Source organism: Nanorana parkeri, unplaced genomic scaffold, assembly GCF_000935625.1.
Source record: "Nanorana parkeri isolate BGI_ZX_2015 unplaced genomic scaffold, ASM93562v1 scaffold423, whole genome shotgun sequence".
In the NCBI taxonomy this organism is placed as follows: Eukaryota; Metazoa; Chordata; class Amphibia; order Anura; family Dicroglossidae; genus Nanorana; species Nanorana parkeri.
Window position 1 is genome coordinate 450,213 of NW_017306691.1, and position 20,684 is coordinate 470,896.

The 20,684-nt window shown below is 44.0% G+C and overlaps 1 protein-coding gene across 9 annotated transcripts in view; it reads left to right on the plus strand.

The window, feature by feature from the left end:
* The window catches only part of LRRFIP1 (LRR binding FLII interacting protein 1), a 110,263-nt gene that overhangs the window by 19,749 nt on the left and 69,830 nt on the right, over positions 1-20,684 (plus strand). Inside the window, exon 1 of one of the 9 annotated variants that reach the window (XM_018559959.1) lies at positions 17,117-17,229. The exons of the other annotated variants lie outside the window; for them this stretch is intronic. Coding sequence (XP_018415461.1) covers positions 17,185-17,229 — 45 coding nt within the window. The 5' untranslated portion in view covers positions 17,117-17,184. Of the gene's footprint in view, positions 1-17,116; positions 17,230-20,684 lie in introns of those variants that run through there. 9 annotated transcript variants of the gene reach the window in all.

Genomic DNA, 20,684 nt, shown 5'->3' on the forward strand with positions numbered 1-20,684 from the left:
AAAAGTAGCCAGTCTTGGGATCAAGGCACCCTTGCCAGACAGTGCAGCCAGCACTGACACTGCAGCAGCACAGCTTGCATAAAAACATATAACTAATCTGCTGACTGTACAATAAAGGAGCATCGGTGCATAGATGTGTCCATCCATCTGCTCACTCTTACCACCTCTTAGTTCACCTTCCTGTGCACTACAGTAGAGCCTGGCTGGCTACTAGCACACACTTTCCTCTCCAAGTCCACTGTGCAGAGAATACAGGGGGCTGATATCAAGACAAAAGCAGCTGTGGTATCAAGTTTTACTTAAAAAAAGTTAGAAGCAGCAGAACGCTTCCACACATGATGTGACAGTGCACATGCATCCTTTATTCTATTAGCCTCACAGAGGCTTACTTGGAGTTTTATGTTATTAGAGGGATATCGCAAGTCCTGCTGCCTCTGATCCTAGATTACACTGATGACCTCTAGGAACAAAATGCAGGATTGTGAATTACATAGTTACATAGTATTTGAGGTTGAATAAAGACATTAGTCCATCAAGTCCAACCTATTAGGATCTCATTCTAGGAGTACCCGTACCCCTGTATATTGCGGTCCCTTAAGAAATCGTCCAAAAGTTTCTTGAACAATTCCACATTATTTGCTGAAATCACCGCCTGTGGCAGTGAGTTCCAGACCCTAACTGATCTTACTGTGAAGAACCCCCTTCGCCCCTTGTGCTGGAATTTTTTTTCCACCAATTTTAGGTGGTGGCCTCTAGTTTTTGTAATGGAGTTAATTTTAAACAGTTTATCGCTAATGTTGCTACCACCATTGAACATTTTGTACATGGAAATCATATCCCCCCTTAATCTCCTCACCTCCAATGTGAACATGTTTAAATTTAGTAGCCTTGTCTCGTAGCTCTGGTCCTCCATACCCCTAATTAGTTTGGTTGCCCTCCGCTGGACTTTTTCCAACTCAAGGACATCTTTTCTTAGTACTGGTGACCAGAACTGGACCGCGTACTCCAGATGAGGTCGAACCAATGATCTATAAAGTGGCAAAATTATAGACTTGTCCCTGCAATTAATCCCCTTTGAATACAGGACAAAACCCTGCTAGCTGTGTTTACCGCAGCCTGGCACTGCAAACTACCTTTCAGTTTGTGGTCTACAATGACCCCCAAATCCTTCTCCATTTCTGACTTCCCTAGCGGCCTACCCATAATTGTATAACCCAATTATATTGAAGCACCACACTCCATTTAAAAGTCCAGATACATCTTAATAGAAAGTAGCATTGACGGGACAATATAGTGATTGCCAACATGTTTTGGGGGCTCATAAAGCTACCCCCTGGACCTTGGGTGCCAAATCAGTTGCTGAAAAGCTCTGTGCATTCTCACACACTGGGCAAAATGGTATCTCATTTTAGGCCATCACAATCGTGATACATGGTCTCCCTAGAGTTGCCCATACACCTTACAATTATCTGCAGATTTTCTGTGGTCAGATGGAATAAGAGCAACAGATTGGCCCAGGTGGAGATTACTCCATGCACACAGTTAAGCGTAGATGGAGGAATCTGTTGCACCTTTTCCATCTGACCACAGAAAATCTGAAAAGGTGTATGGCCAGCTTTCCTAAGCCCTGATTAGGAGGCTATTTGTATGAGCCCCAGAAACACCGTGTCTATCTTCATACTGTCCCTGGCACCCTGCGTAAATAAAGACGTATCTGGACTATCAAAACAGAATTTGGCGCTTCAATTCACAATCCTGAAAATTGACACTACAAACCAGGACAGTGGGGATCCTCTGGAATGTGCCTGCCCAGTAGTCAGGTCACTTATACTGACTCTTTTACATTCCAACTGGCCAGCCACACCAATAAGATAATCCTTGTGGGGCTGTCACTTTTATTGCACTATTTTCTGGCCTCTAGGAACAGGACGAGCTGTCAAAGAGCAATCCACAAACTTCATCAACCTATGCAACCAATAAGCAATCATTTCTTGTCTCTCTCATGTCTCTTTGACTTTTCATAAAGTGACATTAAACCCTCAGATTTTGTTAACATAAACCAATACTGTAATGTGCGCCTTACTGTAATCCATGGTTGTTTCCCTTCTCTTTGCTGCTCTTCCTTTTAAATCCTCAGTGCCTCTTCCTGTAGTGCTGGCTCAGGTTGTGAACCTACACACAGACACCATGTATCCATTCCAGAGACAAGGCAGTCTGCTGCAAAACAGAAGTTCTGCTCAGCATGAGAACAGATACAGATTTAAAAGGAAGAGCAGCAAAGAGAACAACCATGGATTACAGTAAGGCACACATTACAGTATTGTTATGTTAAAAAAATCGGAGGGTTTAATGTCACTTTAACAATAATATATATATGATATACAGTAAATTCTGATGGCTTGTTATAGGTTACAGAACGTTATATACAATGCTTTATTCAATAAGCTGCTGCTTTTTTCAGTAATAGATGTAAGGTAGGAAACTGTCAGTAGAGGGTACCAGAGAGTTACAGAGAGCAGAGCATTGTAGGTTCATGTAAATATAGGCAATTATGAGTGAATGATAATCTTTTGTTGGCTGTTCATTATCAGGAAAGGTCTGAATATAGCTGTTCTCATGAATGAATGCAGTACACAGATATTCTGGCATGCCACCAGTCTTCTACAGCTGGGATCGTTGATTTCCCTTGCTCTGTTTTGATAACAACTGATAGCTGCACATGTGCATGCCAAACAACACTTCTCACAAGCATGCAATAGATAATTGGAGAGAATAATATTTACATTTTCTTTGTGTACCTGTAACGGGATACTTTTTTTAATATATATATATATAGTTATTTTTATATTGCTGTATGTTCTACTTAAAATCAACAATGTTGCAGTTCAGTATTTTGTACCACTTTTCTCACAGTGCAACATCTTTCAACATGGAGAATCCCATTATTTTCAATCGTGCCCATTCACATCTGAGCATTGTGTCTTGTTCCTCAAAAAAGTGCATGCGTTTTTTTCAGACAGAAGCATGCTTTTTTTTAGCCCCATAAAAATCAATGGGAGCTCCTGCAAAAACACCAAAGCATGTCTTAAAACGCCTGACAAATGCATAGAAGAAACACACAAAAACAGCCTCATAGGGTTTGTTTTGGATCATACTATAATACAGAACTTTATTAGCAATATTATTTAAGTTTATCAGTCACTTATTTCTCATCCCATAGAAGAAAGAGATCAAACTGATAATGTGGATTAGGCTGGCTAGCAGATTTACCTACTGAATAGGTGACATTATAGTCTACATACCATCTACTTCCCAAAAATTAATTTTTCTACCCGATAAATGTAGTATATACAGTTGTGTGATAAAGTGTTGGTCCCCTTCCTGATTTTTCATTGTTTTGCACGTTTGTCACACTTTAATGTTTCAGATCATCAAACAAATTTAAATATTAGTCAAAGATAATACAAGTAAACACAACATGCAGTTTTTAAAGGAAGGTTTTTTATTATTAAGGGAAAACAAAATGCAAACCCACATGGCCCTGTGTGAAAAAGTGTTTGCCCTCTAAACCTAATAACTGGTTGGGCCACCCTTAGAAGCAGGAACTGCAATCAAGCGGTTGCGATAACTTGCAATGAGTCTGTTACAGCGCTGTGCAGGCATTTTCACTCATCTTTGCAGAATTGTTGTAATTCAGCCACATTGGAAGGTTTTCCAGCATGAACCGCCTTTTTAAGGTCATGCCACAGCATCTCAGTAGGATTCAGGTCAGGACTTTGACTAGGCCACTCCAAAGTCTTCATTTTGTTTTTCTTCAGCCATTCAGAGGTGGACTTGCTGGTGTGTTTTGGATCATTATAGGGGGCTAACACTTTTTCACTCAACTGTATATGAGAATATTTGTAATAGTTTAATAGCTCAATGCTTCTTTCCATCTTGAGGTACTTAGACATCCACATTTTAGTGCTCCTACTACTTTCTTATTTACATTAATATACAATATATTAAAAGTCCAATTTGGTAGAGTGTGACAACCTCATATAGATTGCAGCTGATATGCACCCATGGGAACTTGAGTGCAGAGATCTTGCCACTAACATTCTGGAGAGATGTACAGAAGCTGTGTAAATTAGGAAAGGTATCTGTATGAAAGCCACTTTTGTGTACATTTTGTCCTATAAACACTAAAGTGGGAGCACTTTGTTTTGTTTTGTTCATTTTTGGCTTTTCACGTGCTCCCATTGATGTCTAAGGGGCAAACAATAAACTATTCTGCCCCAAAAGAAGGTTTTGTACTTTTCTGAGCTTCAATTGGCAAGCTACACAATGCCCAGGTGTGCACGGGCCCATTGGAGATAACGGAATTCTTCATCTTGAACATTATTGCACCATGGGCATCGCGTAACAAAACGCCTTCGATGTGGATGGGACCTAGGCTTCTAATCAGCAGTGCCAAGATACACAAGTCTCACCAACGGAGTGATATGAGATGATCCTGCTGGGCCTCTTCTAAGTACAATATTAGTAGAGTGGACAGATCCTTTAAAATGATCATTTCTGTTTTACAGGTGGATCTCTGTGAGTAGGGGGTTAATTCTTTTTTTGGTCTCTGGCAGAACCTAGTCAATGCTCCATGGATTACTGCCAGCGTAATCTCTCCCATGCAGTGCTGGCGGCTCTGAGCTGTGATCTCTCTCATGTTTATGCCCTGCTCCTAAACCAGCCTTATACGGTACGACACATGACATCATGGACATCAGGAATGATGGAAACGCAGACTGACTTCACACGCAACAGAAATTATTTGTTATAAGCGTAACCCAAAAATGTAAAGATTAACCAGACATTTCATGATTTTTTATTGTATCAAGGAATACTCCAACTGTCACATTGCTTCTTTATTTGCTGTCTACCCAACCTGCTTTTTGCTATCTGAATGTTACATTTGCTTTGTTCATTATCACCGTCATCTGTTTATAGATGTTAAAAGAATAACAACGGGTAATTTTTTTTTTTATTGACCCTTGCAGTGGGGCTACCCCCTCACTGCAAGGGTTAACTGCTCACTTTTGTCTAGGACTGAAAGTAACAAAGTTATACTCACCTGATCCTCGGAGATGGCCTGCTCTTAGATCAGTCCCTGGGGTGTCTCTTCCTCTCCGCTGCAGTGGTCTAAGGTTCCTGAGTTATCATGTTCTACAGAGAGTGTATAGGAAGTGAAGGCGCCGAGGGACATTCCATTGCCGCAGTGGAGGAGGAGACAGGCTGCAGGCAACGCTGTCACAGCCAGCCAGCTCAGATGATCGGGCTTCTGAGCCAGCAAGCAATGTACCTGATTTTGAACTGGTATTAACCTCTTGTAGTTCTTTTACAGCAGGAGAAGTGAACAATCTAGGCCAAAATAGTTGATTTGGATAGTGAGCTGAATTGGAGAATGTTTCCAAATCAGCTATTTTGTCCTGGATTGTTCATGTCTCCTGTCTTCTCCAATCTGTTCACCCTTTTGTGAATAACCCTGATACTGTTCTGTTTATCTGATCCAGCGGCGCCATCTGCTGTCATTTCAGCAACCCCCCCCCCTCCCCCCATTGGAAGTTGGGGCATTTTGGGTCAGGAGTGCGGCGGTGGGATCCCCTACATGACTTTGATTGGATGGGGTGGAGAGGAGAGACGGATGATGTCATGATCTTCACCTTGTCCAATCAGAGACTGCCTTGTATTCATGCCTTGTATTAATTGAAAAAAAATACAATTCTGTGAATGGCAGCGGCGCTGAGTGAGCAATTCCCTGCGTCCAGTGTGCAGAGGGGAAGCCGTTGGAGCCGCAGCAGGAAGATCGCGGCAATCATTGTATATAGTATGTGCTGCTACAGTGGTTCTTAACATCCCCAGAGACCTGCCGGACATCAGATATGGATACTTACATTGAGCCAAGCTGGACCAATGCAGGTGTCCATAAAGGATCACTCATGGAGTTCCACTTTAAGCCTTTTAAAGTTGTGTGAAGCTCAGATGACAAACAACTATACATACAAAATGCACACCTTGTAATAACTATAGCAGAAGCTGGTAACTGTACAGGTCACATTTGTTTGCACTGCAGCAAAGAACATTAATACTTGTAGGAGCTTTTATCAGATCATTCACATGCTTTAGATTCCATTATTGTTTGTAATGCTGATAACATTAGAATGTGCTGCTATATACAACAATATTTAGCTAGGTTGTCAGATTGTAAGAATTACACTTTGTAATACAGCGTGATCCCTGCTTAGACGACTATGTGGAGTCACAATTTGGATAAATATTATGTACAATTAGGATAACACTATTCTGGAGAATAGATGGGCCCTTTTCTCAGAGTTCCATTATGTGTCACGTCTGCTTACACAAGAACAGAAAAGGAATAATAAACAAAAGCACTGCTTGAAGTGCATCTTAGGTAGAGTATACACGGATAGATTTTCAAATGAATGTTCGTACGAAAAATCTTGTTGGTGCGTTCGATAATTCCATCAGAGACTTGAGGTTTGATTTTCTTTTTGATTTAACCCCTTCATGACTGAGGCCCTTTTTTCATTTTTTGCACCCATGTTATATAGATTTTGGAATGAATGGAGTTTCCCAGAATGAAAACCGCGTTCACTGTTAGAAGGTCGTTCAATCGAAAAGCATTTTCCAAAGTGCACTTTCGACCTTTTTCATCACTGCGGTCGAAATTGATCATCGATGTGACCCCATCAACTATTAGAAAGTTGAATGAACGTTCTGAAATCAATTTAGTGTGTTCAAAATTAGTTCATTGTATACCCTACTTAACCCAATCTCTAAAATCTTTTGTAAGCTTCAACATGTTAAGCTGACCATACATTGGGCCCGAAGGAGATAAAAAATGATCAATGGGGAATGGATGGGGGGAGTCCCCCCCTGCCAGGGTATTGTATTCTGACAGCAGCTCTATTAGAATACCCCAACAGTGTTTGCAGCTGATGCAGTTACTGTTCAGCTGAGAATTTTGCAGACCAGCGTTGATTGAAAAATTGATTTTTCTTAAAAAGAGGAGTGCTGATAGGGCCACACACTGCTTGAATTACAGCTGAGTCAGCCAAAATTCAGTGTATGGCCAGCCTTAGGCCTGGTTCAGATTTGGGCAGCCCAGGACCCCGCGCCCTGGAACCGAGCGGTCACACGCGATTGTGTGCCGCAATTGCCGCGCGGACCCATTGATATCAATGGGGTCATATCTGTGCGGCAATCATGGCAAAAAGGCTCATGCACCCTTTGGTGGGACAAGCGACCTGCGTTTTTTTGTGGCTGTGCCACGTCAACCGCGGCATGCAACCCCACAGATTGCTAGCCGCGATTTGGGGTGCCATTCGAAAATAATGGCACTGCAAGCGCGGTTTGCATTTGTGCATGATTCCGGGATTGCGCGGCCATCATGCACAAAACCGCAGTGCGATCTCCGATTTCTCAGATGTGAACCAGGCCTAAATGTAATTTCAAAAGCTGTTTTCAGTTTAGTTAAACCTGCAGAATTTATTAAAATAATACCTGTGATCATGACATGAAGGTCCTTGTTCAGTTTCCTCCTAGTATGGGGTGTTAACTGTGTCCTAACTGAGCTCCTGTGTTGTCATATTGTCACACGCACCCCTAGTCGAGGCTGCGAGTGGCCGTGTTGACATACATTGCACAGGCATGTTCCATCATCGTCAGTACCAGTAAAGCATTCCAGATCAATGTTGTGCAGCTGCTGCTGTAGACAGAAGTGCATGTAGACAGAAAGTGTGTGAAAAAGGCTGAAGGAGATCATCAGCATTGGTATGCAAAAGAAATTTAAAGAAAAAACAATTGTCTATGATACACTGTACTTTAAGAAACTCAGTGGAACCCACTTAGGATTTAGATCTACTTTAAAGAAACATGGAAGCTGCCATCACTACTAATTGCCTGGATGGAAAAAGTACTACTAAGGGTGCCCACACACCTTACGATAATCGTACGATAATCGCTGGAAATCCCGCGATCGTACGATTATCGTAAGGTGTGTGGAAGCCGTGCGACCTCTACTACTGTAAGTCAATAAGTACTATCCTTGTCGCACTCCTTACCGATATGTCCCTTGTAGTGGGGGGTGCTCGCAGTGACCGCGGATGGCGCCGCGAATGTCAGCAAAATTGTAGAAATGTCACCAGCACACCAATCCTTTTAAGATAGCAAAAGCTTCATTTATTGAAGTTTTTTGTCATATGACCGAACAAGCACTTTCGGGACCGCGCAGGGTCCCTTCATCAGGCTTTAGCATTGACAATGCTAAAGCCTGATGAAGGGACCTTGCGCGGTCACGAAAGTGCTTGTTTGGTCATATGACAAAAAACGTAAATAAATGAAGCTTTTGCTATCTTAAAAGGATTGGTGTGCTGGTGACATTTCTACAACTATACTACTGTAAGGTTGCACGACTTTTAACTTACGAACATGTAAGATGTTCGGCGGGTGTTTAGCATGTTCGTAAGATAAAAGCCGGAGAGGCCGCGGTGCGCACACTGCCCGTTCGGCATTGCGGTGATCAGAAATCCGCCCCTCAGGGGGGCGCGGCTTGCGATCATCGCAAGTACGATCTGCCTGTCCAAGATAGGCAGATTGTACGTTATTTTAATTACCTTACAACCATCGCAAGACAAAAGTCTTGCAATGGTTGTAAGGTGTGTGCCCAGCATTAAGCCTGATATTTTTCTCTGCAACATATTGTTGTAAATATAAGTGTCTCCAGGACAACAGCTGAACAGTTCCAAAAAGGTGCAGAAATACTAAAGCTGACCATACACTGGTATCATATAAACTTTCATATAAAAATCTCATCAGAACATTTGATAATGCCACCAGAGACTTTTGAAATGTCATTCGGAATTGCGTTTGATTTTGACATTTGGTTTTGGAATGAATAGAGTTTCCCCAACGAAAACCAGATTTACTGATAAAGTTTTCCATCCTGCTTGAATTTTTTTTTTTTCATCTCTAAGGTCAAGCAAAAACGATTGTGGATTTAACCCCATTAACTATTCGGAAATTATACGAATATTAAGAAAACAAATGCGGCTCTTAGTCGCGGCTTCAAAGTCTATCATTTATATTCATTTAAAGCGGAATTCCAGCTTGAATTGTCTGTGTGTGTGTATGTATGTATGTATATATATAAAAATATACATTAAAGCTGAAGTTCTACTTCTACGTTTAGCTTTTTCATTTATCCCTCTGTCACCTTCCCAGCTTGCCTGGAAAGAAAACCAGTATAGATACAAAAATAGCCCAGGGCAGGGTGTGTCTGTGGGAGTCATCAACCACCCTCTCTGCTAGCCTCAGATATTATAAATAGAACTTCTTGCATTGGCCACATACAATATACAGTAGTGAGTTCTGTGTATAGAAGAGAACATACTATCACAATGAATGATATATCCCAGGCTATAGATTATTGCATGTAATTCATTCTGCTGGGTCACAGCTTTCTGTGGTCTGAGAACAATGGTGAAGTGACATTTTGAAGTCACCTCCAGTGTACCACAAACAACATCTATAATCTACAACAATGGGGCTGTGTTGCATTTTGTCACTTTTAACAATTTAGGACCAATTGTGTTTGCTGTAGGTAAAAGCTGGGCGACAAGTGTGTAATCCTTGGCCACAAAACTACAGAAAAGCTGTAGAAGTAGGCCCATGCTCATTTTATTATTTTATCCCATTTTGTTTCTTTTCAGAACGGCTATTTTCAGATTGAATTAGAAGAACGACATTTAGACTGTATCCCTGCTATAAATCAGGACATAGTTGTCTTCAGAGGCTTCATTTTTGCTTTGCTGCAAACTGAAGCCTAAATCTTTATTTAAATTTTTGGATAGAGTAAGGGAGTGTTATAAACCCTGTCAGCTTTACTCATTTCATTTCCTGTCTGATAGCCACAACAGGAAGTAAGAGGAAATCCCTTTTAAAGGAGTGCTTTTCACTCATTCTCATAGTTCTAGCCGACCTGTGACAATGAGACTGTCACAGGTCGGCTCAGTAGATCGGGAGGTTAGCGAACATATAGCGGCATTCGCTCGCCTCTCGATCCTGTCACAGCTCTCTGCCGTGACAGGGGAGGGGCTGGATTCCCCCCGCTCCGATCCGCCAGCGCTGACTGGTGGATCGGAGGGGGGAGGGGGCGGGTACAGCTGGCTCTGCCTCTAGATAGGCAGAGCCAGCTGTCAGTCACTATTAGGTACCTGGTGTTGAGACCGAAGGTATGAGGAGGCTCCACTTGCACCTCGTGTCTTGTGGCCTTTGAGATTGGGGACAAAGGCCAGGCAGACAATGAGTGGCATGAGGGCTTTTGGTAGATCCAGTAATCGATGTCAAAACAAGCCGGGGTCAATAGCCAGGAGATCCGATGCGGTACAATAAGGAGCAGGCAGAAGAATATCCAGAAACCAGTCCGAGGTCAATAAGGCAGGCAGCAAGCGAGGATAGTTGGCAAAACAGGAACGAGTCACAATCCAGGGAGATCAGGAGAATACAGGATCAGGCAAAACAGGATACACGGAGCACACACAAACTGGAAAGACAAACCAGCAACTAGTGGGCGTTTGAGCTGGGTTTAAATAGGGCAGTGAATCTATCTATGACGTCACTTCCTGTGCGCCACTTGGCGCGGATTTCCGCACGTCACTGCCGACTGCGCGTGTTTATTCTTAGCTGCGCCTGCGCGTGTTTGTTCTCAGCTGCGCGTGTTCGTTCTCCACTGCGCATGCGCAGAGCGGGACTTTTGCTGACAGTCACGCAGCTGGGCGGATCCCGGCACAATTGTCAGGATCCGCTTCAGCTGCCGCCTCTCAGTATACCGCGAGCTACAGCTCGCGGTATACTGAGCCTAGGGTGACGGGAGGACGCTAGTTTGTGTCCTCCCGTTACCCTAAGTGCCCTAAGGAGAACTATGGGGAAAAGACTTAACCCCATAGTTCTCCTTTAAAGAGAGGAAAATTCCTAGTGGTCAGCAGGGTCACCACAACTAGTGTGCCTATTGGAAGATTTCCCCTCTATTCCTGTTCTGGTGACACTGACAATCCAAAATGTGGGATTTTCTTTCACTTTCTGTTATAAGGCCTCATTCACACTACGTTAACTCGGGCCATAAATGTCCGTGCGTCGTGCACGTCCGTATCGAGCCGTTTCCGTTTCGACTTGATGTGTACTTACATATTAAGGAAATTATGTAACTTTAATTGTCTTTGTGAGTCTGTTTCCTACCTTGTACCATACTGTGCTGCCATAGACCAGGTGGTTTGGAGCCTGCTAAGAGAACTCTACATATGCTCATTTCTGTTCCTGTAAAATCTAATGTAAAATATATTCTAACGAGAGAGTTGTGTCACAGCGCTAAAGGTTGCATTAATTGAGTTGATTAGAAGTGTATTCGTGTAATCGGTGATCACGTTAAATAAATTAAATCAAGTGTGTCGAGAAGCTGCGTGTTTAGCACAGCCTATAAAGAGTTAAACAAACCCCAAGATCGCTTATATAGCAATGAAAATCTAAAATAAAAAATGTAACAACTAAAGTGTTAATTATCAATGAATATCTAAAGTTATATTGTGTCACAAAGGAAGCAAAAAAACGGAAATCTAAAAGTGGCACATATATGGAAAATCGTGACAAAATTAGGGTGATAGCAAGTAGGACAAAATAATGGTGAGTTTGTTACATTAGATGGTCAATCAGTGATCTATAACAAAAGATCCTGATAGCCACATAGTGACAAACGAAACAAACAGAAGTTTTTATCGATCTGGGTTGATCTATTAATGGTAATCTTGCAGTAAAAATATCAAAGGACGGGAAACAATGTTCAATGGATAATGTCTAGAAGTCAGAAGAGAAAACACAAGGCCGTTAGTAGTTGATCTTTTTCAGTTTAGTCAGCGGCCCCCTTATAGATGGGTACTCACCAGAATGCAGTGAGTAAACACATTTTTTTGGATTAGCGGCAGTCATGTCCATGATCCTGTTCCAATTTAAACTCAGTTCTTCCCGCGTTGAAGCATGGCGAGGAGGGAGTTTATTCTCTGCAGTGCTGGAGATGTCCAGCGTACACAGAGGCAGTTTTCTCCTAGATGCGCTGTCAGCGAAACTTCTCTCAGAGATCCCCGTGGTATTTAAAAATTAAGAAGAAAGAGCCCTCATGGTGCAGTAGGTAAAAGCATTCGGGTTTGTTAAAACATATAGTAACTCACATGTAAAGTATAAAAGGTCCGGCCGGCAAAAACAGCTCAAAAACCGCTATGTAGACTCCTCGTGTGCAAATGACTCTAATCACCGATTACACGGATACACTTCTAATCAACTCAATTAATTCAACCTTTAGCGCTGTGACACAACTCTCTCGTTCATTTTAAGGAGATCTTCTCCTTCACCACATAGCTGCTTTTGGTTTTACTATATATATATTTTTTTTATTTCCTGGAGCGCAGATAAATTATTTCTTTCGTTTTATAAAATGTATTCTAAGCCATCATTCAGCCGCCCTCCCTGCTTTGACCAATCAGAATCCACATCCTGCAGAGATCCTGAACTGCCTATTAATATAAGAAACATAAATGATGGTGACAGAACATACCAGACAATAACTTCATGAGTTTTTCTGGATCACATTTCTTTCTTTTGTATGACTGCAAAGATGAAAGGGAAGAAAGGAATTAAAAATTAATTACAAGGACTTTTCCATGGCACAGGATCTTGGTCATCATGGTGACACGATAAAACTGGCTTATTGAAGCATATCACCAAAACCATTGCTCCTATAGGGTGTGATAGGCAACGTTTTCCATAACATTTCCATAGCCAATGCCTCCGGGTGTCTTGTGTCATTTTTTTGCTGTGTACTTTCACAAAAACAATTACTTTAAAATGTTAATGCATTGGCCCAACTCTTCCTTGCATGTTTTCTGTTTGTGTTGTTTTGTCCCATTACTTTGATGTAAAGTCTTAATGAGGAAAAGTGAAGTATGGGAAGAAGGCCGAATTACCAACTTCCTCCAAGTTGAATACAGTTTTCCTGTATTGAAGTGGCTAGTGTTTCTGAAAGCCTGGTGTGCTTTTTAAAAGTTACCTGGAGGTGCATTCAGGTGCCTATTTACTAAGGTTAGATTAACATCACCTATGGACCTTGTACAATGTATGTAGGTCCAGGAAGTCGTCATTTAAAGTAGTACTGCACAAACTCCCAATAAGGATGACTGAAGATTGGAGCGCAAATTAACGGGTCCAGCCGAGAACCTTTTATACAAGCGGCCACACCGCAGAAATCTTGCTGGACCGTGAACAGGTGAGTATAAAGTTATAGATACAGTTAGAATGTCTTTCAAAGTTTGTATGAAAATCGTTCACTAGAGCATTCAATCATGCCATCATGGAGTCAGCTAATTTCGTTTGAAAACCCATAGGGCTCTTGGATATTGGCCCCAGTACACTGTAAATGCCGGTATATTCCCACTGGCAGAGGACCCCAGGTGCAATATACAGCCTCACTTTAAAGTCAATGGCTGCATGCTGTTGTTGGCGTGTATACAACGGCACTGCCTAAACCTGCACATGCACACGGATGTAAAATTTTAGATGCAGACTGGTGTGTGTCTGAGGTCTCATGTCGACAACAGCATACAGTTATTGACTTTAATGTGAGCTTGTACACTGCATCTGGGGCTCTCTCTCTGCCACTGGGAACATGCTGGCATTTAGGGTGCATGGGAGCTGGAGCCGGTGTGTATAAACCCTTAAAAATTTCACCCAGACCTGCTATTTGAATGGAATTCTAGACACATTCAACAAGTTTCCATCCATAGTCACCATGCTCTGTGAGGTAAATGCCTGGGTGCTCATCCACGAAGTCTAAGCAACAGGCAATAGACAATGCTGAGCCTCATCCTTGTTGCAAGACCTGTAAGGGCCTCTATAGAGACTTTGGGGATATATCTATACCGTATATAAAGTGGGGGGAATGTATAACAGCAATTGGAAGTGTTTGAACTTGCACAGAATATATTTGAGGCACTTTGCGCCATATTTATGATGCTAGTGTAATGTTGTTCAGAAATTAGGTCTAATCGACTCCAGGAAAGGCAAAAAGCTTAACTGTCGCTTCTAGGGTTGCCACCTTTTTCTTCAAGCCAAACCCGAACACTCTAGCGACGCGCAGACATTTTTTGGGGAGAATAAGTCGTAGTTTATTCATATGTACATAGCGCCGCCCATTCATATGTTGAGACTGTTTTCAGTGGGGGGCAAGTAGCCCCTATCTTAATTTTGGTTGTCCCTGTCTGCTTGACATCTTGTGTCCGGGTTTCTGATGCCATGAAACCCGAACACAGCATTCAAAACCCGGACTGTCCGGGTGAATCCCGGACAGGTGGCAACCCTAGTCGCTTCTTGAAGAACTGGCCATGGGGACTTCTTAAGTTGTGATTGTTTTGTTAGGTGATGCTCCCGTTTCAGACAGCTGCAGGACAAGTGCAAATGAAAACAGGTGCAAAAAACGTGCAATTGAAAAAGTAGTGCGAGCTCTGGTCAAAACAGGTGCAAAACACGTGCAGTTGGAAAAGTAGTGCAAGCTCAGGTGAAAACAGCAGGCAGAGCAGCATGGCCGATTTGCTGCACAATGTTTGCATTGTCCTAGGTTGTTAAGAGCACGGTGTATGGCCCAGGTTGCTCTTAGCAACCTGGGTTGCTCTTGCTTTTTTCCTGCCGAGCTCCTGGCAACCAGTGCAATGTCTGCACGTTGCCAGGAGCTCGGTGGGATGCTGTCCCTAACTGTGTATGGCCAGCTACAGACTGGTGGGGCGAATGTGAAGACCATACAGTGTGCATGTCCATGCAGAAACCAGCATTCAGGAGCGACAGGCGCTGCGTGTAGCCGTGTGCGGCCACCTGTACATCTCTATGACAGGACACCGCTGCACATGGCTACACGCCAACCTGAACTTGCACATCTGTACAGGTACAGATGCATGCCCTTAGATACAGACAGTGCAGTGTCCTGTCATTGAGTTGTACACCTGTCCTGGGTGCAGGGTACAGGTTTCTGCATGGTTGTGCAAGCTGTACAGCTGTGCACGTCTGTGCGAATGAGGCCTAATTCACACTTCCAGTCCTGTTGACAATGATTTTACCAGACAGGAAATGAGAGAAAATCTGCAACAGGCACAGGACAAAGAAAACAGGCACAGAAATCTTTTGGTCTTGGTGTGCCACCTTGAGAAAAGAGGGCACCTTGTCTCGATTTCCTGTTGAAACTAGAGCTGTGGGTGGCCACCCGGCTTCAGTGGCGTCAAAAGAGCTGGTGCAAAATTGTTACCTGAACAGTTACTGCTTCCAGTCACGCAGGCTGTCTGAATACAATAGGCGGACAGGGAGATTCCTCCACCATCACAAATAATGTGCAAATTAAGTACTGGTCCTCTTAATCCATTCTGGTCCTCTTAATCCATACTGGTCCTCTTAGTCCATACTGGCCCTCTTAGTCCGTACTGGCCATCTTAGTCCGTACTGGCCATCTTAGTCCGTGCTGGTCATCTTAGTCCTTACTGGCCATCTTAGTCCATACTGGTCATCTTAGTCCGTACTGGTCATCTTAGTCCGTACTGGCCATCTTAGTCCGTACTGGCCATCTTAGTCCGTACTGGTCATCTTAGTCCTTACTGGCCATCTTAGCCCTTACTGGCCATCTTAGTCCATACTGGTCATCTTAGTCCTGACTGGCCATCTTAGTCCGTACTGGTCATCTTAGTCCTTACTGGCCATCTTAGTCCTTACTGGCCATCTTAGTCCGTACTGGCCATCTTAGTCTGTACAGGTCTGCTCTTCTCAAGCATGGCTTACAGGTGCGAGTTGACTCTGAGGCTCCATTCACACCTAGGCATTTTTGTGTGACAAGACAAGGAATCCGATTCATTTCTAGGGTCCCTGTTCACACCGGAGCGTTTTCTCCACAGAGTTACCCATTGAAGTCTATGGGACCAAAAAGTCCTGAGCGCCCATTCACACCCCTGTGCTGTGGTAACACGAGTCAGGCTTTTTCCAGGATGTAGGCAGCACGAGGACACCAAGCGTTGTATGGTGTCACCGGGAATAGCTGGCAGTTTTCCAATGCCGATTGCTGGACAACCAGAGTGCAGGCTGGGGTGAAACATGGCGATATGTATTTATCAAGGGACATGTGTTATATGGATGTGTAATGTTCATTGAGTGAATCTAGGGTGAATGTTATCCACTTTTATAAAGTATCTTATACACTGGAGAACACAGAGGTTCTGAATGAAGTTGGGACACTGCTGAGCTACAAGTCCCTCCACTCTGCTGAGCTACAAGTCCCTCCACTCTGCTGTGCTACAAGTCACTCCACTCTGCTGAGCTACAAGTCCCTCCACCCTGCTGAGCTACAAGTCCCTCCACCCTGCTGAGCTACAAGTCCCTCCACCCTGCTGAGCTACAAGTCCCTCCACTCTGCTGAGCTACAAGTCCCTCCACCCTGCTGAGCTACAAGTCCCTCCACCCTGCCGAGCTACAAGTCCCTCCACCCTGCTGAGCTACAATTTCCTCCACTCTGCTGCAAGTCCCTCCACTCTGCTGAGCTACAATTTCCTCCACTCTGCTACAAGTCCCTCCACTCTGCTGAGCTACAATTTCCTCCACTCTGCTACAAGTCCCTCCACTCTGCTGAGCTACAATTTCCTCCACTCTGCTACAAGTCCCTCCACACTGCTGTGCAGCTCCGATGGAGGACACTTGTCAGTGAGGAAGGAGGAGTGCACGGTGCACACTCACAGGTTGTTATTATAAGGCAGTGCTGCCTCTTAGGGAGTTGTGATGAAAGTCTCCATTGCAGGGGGCGGGGGAGGGGTGAGTCACACAGAGGAAACTGCTGTTCAGTTCCTGCACCTCCCTTCAGGCTCCGTCTGTCCTGGCAGGTCATCTACCTGTCCGGCCGGTGTGAGAGATCTGGAAGGGGGAGAGAGAGCTCGGTGAGAGCCGGAGGGGACCCAGCTGACAGGCAGCTAATGACCGGCCCGGGATTGATGTGAGAGGCTGAGCCCGGGTGTCAGGAAGAAGGTGAATGAGAGGAAGACTTGAGGAGGACAGGAAGAGAGCGCCACCATGCAGGACATCTCAGACTGCCTCAGCCCGGCGGCTCAGAATGTGGTAAGTGACCCCTGTGTGTGTCCTGTACACATGGCTGTGCTGACAGAGACCCCTGTGTGTGTCATGTACTACATGGGTGTGCTGACAGAGACCCCTGTGTGTGTCATGTACTACATGGGTGTGCTGACAGAGACCCCTGTGTGTGTCATGTACTACATGGGTGTGCTGACAGAGACCCCTGTGTGTGTCCTGTACACATGACTGTGCTGACAGAGACCCCTGTGTGTGTCCTGTACTACATGGCTGTGCTGACAGAGAGCCGTGTCTGTGTGTCCTGTACTACATGGCTGTGCTGACATGTGTGGAGTATGGCAATGTATTTCTGGGTCAGAAGTCGTGCGACAAATCCTAGAAAACCTGCGTCATGATCATTGTTCTAAGTGACGTGTGTGACAATAGGGGACACTTTACTGGACTGTTGCTGTGACAGTTCATGAAGAAAGACCACCATATTGGTGATGAGGGAGGTCAGATCACCTCCATGGTGGAGTACATTGTTGTCAGTGAGACAATTCAGCAGAAAATGTGTCTCCGAGTTCTCTGAAAGTGATATCTGATATGTTTACATTAGTCTTCCAACTTCTCCAAATAGCTTCCCCAACCCTTCACAGCAGAGAGTTGTGACAGATCATATACACCTTCAGCTGGCAGTACACTGTACAATCTCCTTTACCTGAGACCATGAACCTAAACCACCCGTGTAATAAGTATTACATGGGGCAGCCCCTTTCACTACATAGCATCATTGGTTGCTATGGTGCCGTGCAGCCGACTGTATCCTAGCAACCAGTGACACTGTGCACCAACTTTTATTTCCTTTTATTTTCACCTGGCGATCCTGCCAGTAATACACATCATGTCCTAGGGCAGGGGTGGGCAACTCCGGTCCTCCAGCTGTGGTGGAACTACAAGTCCCATGAGGCATTGCAAGACTGACAGGTACATGCATGACTCCCAGAGGTAGAAGTATGTTGGGATTTGTAGTTAAAGCTCAGCTGGAGGGCCAGCGTTGGCCACTCACCATACTGTATCTATGGAGGAGCAGCGTTGACACCTCATGCTACTTTCCTGTATTGCGCTACAGATGCCTCCCCCTCTTCTGCAAAGGGTGGAGGAGTTCAGTGGCACTTCGAGATTGTAGGGAACAATGTAACTGATAACTTTGAACTTTTTGGCAGGATCAATAGGTGTTCTCTTGTTTACAGATATTACCTTTAATAGTATATTTAGCAGACCAAAAGGAACCAAATAAAGACAGTTCATTATTAGTGTTTACGTGCCCTTTGAGCTCAGTTAGCTGTGTGCGATTTGCTTTTTTTTTCTTTTAAACTAATTTTTGATTGAAGCATCATACACACCTCATCTGTAAAACCTAAAGCTGACCATACACTTCACCCCCCCCCCTCCCCCCTGTTCCCTATAAGTTGACTTTTCTATTGAGCCGTTCTGAAAAACCCGGCAAAACACTGACTGCCGTCAATCAGCTGCAGCCACTGTTTGGGTATTCTGACCCACCACTGTCCAAATACAATAGCCTGGCACGGGGGATTCCCCCACCCTCACTATTAGTCCCCTTTCACACCTTTCTGTTCTGTGAGTGCATGCCAAACGTGCGTCATGTTCGCTCTTTGACACATGTTCACAGAATGCATCAAAACCATGCATCACACTTGCAGTGCCATTACTTGTTAATGGCACCCCAGACGCAGCTGAAACATGTGCGCGGACGTGCATTAAACGAACATAAATGTGCAGCGAAAAAGAACGCACTACACCTGTAGCAGAATCTGATACATGAGCTACTTTCACGCGTGCGGCACCCATTAAGATCAATGAACTAGAAAACAAATCTCAGTGAATGACCAACTTAACTACTCGTGTCACATTTCATGGCGTGCAGACATGCTAAAGGATTACAAGTCTCATGATACTTTTGCGTGTGGTGCGTGGACCTGCAGAACGTCCTTCTCATACCAGACTGCAGCACAGGCTGGACATGTAGGTGGGCTGTGCATCAACACATCATATTGTAGTCCATAACAGGAGCATTGCCTTCAGCATGACAACGCTGCATGCAGACCCTGAAAGGCCGGGTTGTCACCATATTACAGGAAGTGACGGCGCAATGACACTACATTGCAAGCCTGCAGAAAGGGAAACACTGCTGATATAGAATGATTGAGAGGGATGATAAGGGATGGTTTAGAAGTCTATATGCGCTTTAAATTGTCTGGGTCTGACAGATCACATCTGAACCAGAATTGAACAGCATGTGGCCAGTTTTTCCCTAAACCTGGGTCATCAGATACACATTGAAATAATGTTGTTTTCATCAGTCTGTCAGTCTGTAGTGAGTTGTGTGCACGACATGGATGTTATCATCCGTTAAGTTTTTAGGAGGTGCTGCCATGACATACGGGCTGTGGCTTTTCTCTACTACTGCTTTCTGGTGGTGGTGTCACAGCTTGAGTAACAGGAAGCTGTCACTGCATCAGTTTCTTTGTACAGAGATGGTGGAAAGTCTTTGCACAGTCACGTTTCCTACATCCTCTTCAGAGCAGTTCTGCAGTCAGTACATTCAGTTATGTCAGCTTTGAGGATTACCATTACCAGTTGTGATCTTTGGTGTACTTCAGACTTAGCATCCTTGTGTTTTGCCAGGTTAATGTTCTGCTTTATATTATGGCTGCCTATCATTTCCTGGATGTCACCCATCCACCACGTTCTTTACTTTGCTCTCTTCCACAATGTTGCATAGCTCCTCTCCAGCCGAGTTACTTGCAATATGGCCAAAATGATCGTCAACTTTTCTTCAGTATTCCTGCTGACAGATGTGGGTTTGCTTCATCATCTCTTTGCAGGTCATTCATGACCATGTCCTTCCAGCTGATCATCAAGATCCTCCTGTAGCACCACAGATCAAAACTTATGACATTTTTTAGAGACATTTGTGGGATATTTTAGAAATGTTGTCACAAAGCAAACGGGAGCGGTGAGACAGACCTATTACAAGGTTCCAGCTTGAGTCATAAATTCCTCCCTCAGCTGCTCGAAGGTAGCACTGTGACGGAATAAAACCTAACCCCAACCACAGCGTTTTGTAGCACATTTTCTGCCCGAAAAAACACACAAAATGCACCAAAAGAATCTCTATTTCTATGGCCATGTTCACATCTGAGTGTCTTTGTCGCTTGAAGACGTACTGCTTCTTTTTGGCAGATTTTGTGCGTCTTGGCCCCATAGACGTTATTGGAAATGCTGGGCCTGCTGCGTTTTTGCTCGCATTTTACACGTGCTCTCCCATTCACATCAATGTGTCAAGATCTGCTTGCAAAATCGTATGACTTCGCGTGTAAAACGCACATAAGTTCCTGTTCACACCACAGGTGTGGCACGCATATTTGTCGGCAATGAAAAGCTCAACACAAGCCTGTAGCTGGAAAAAGTACACACTT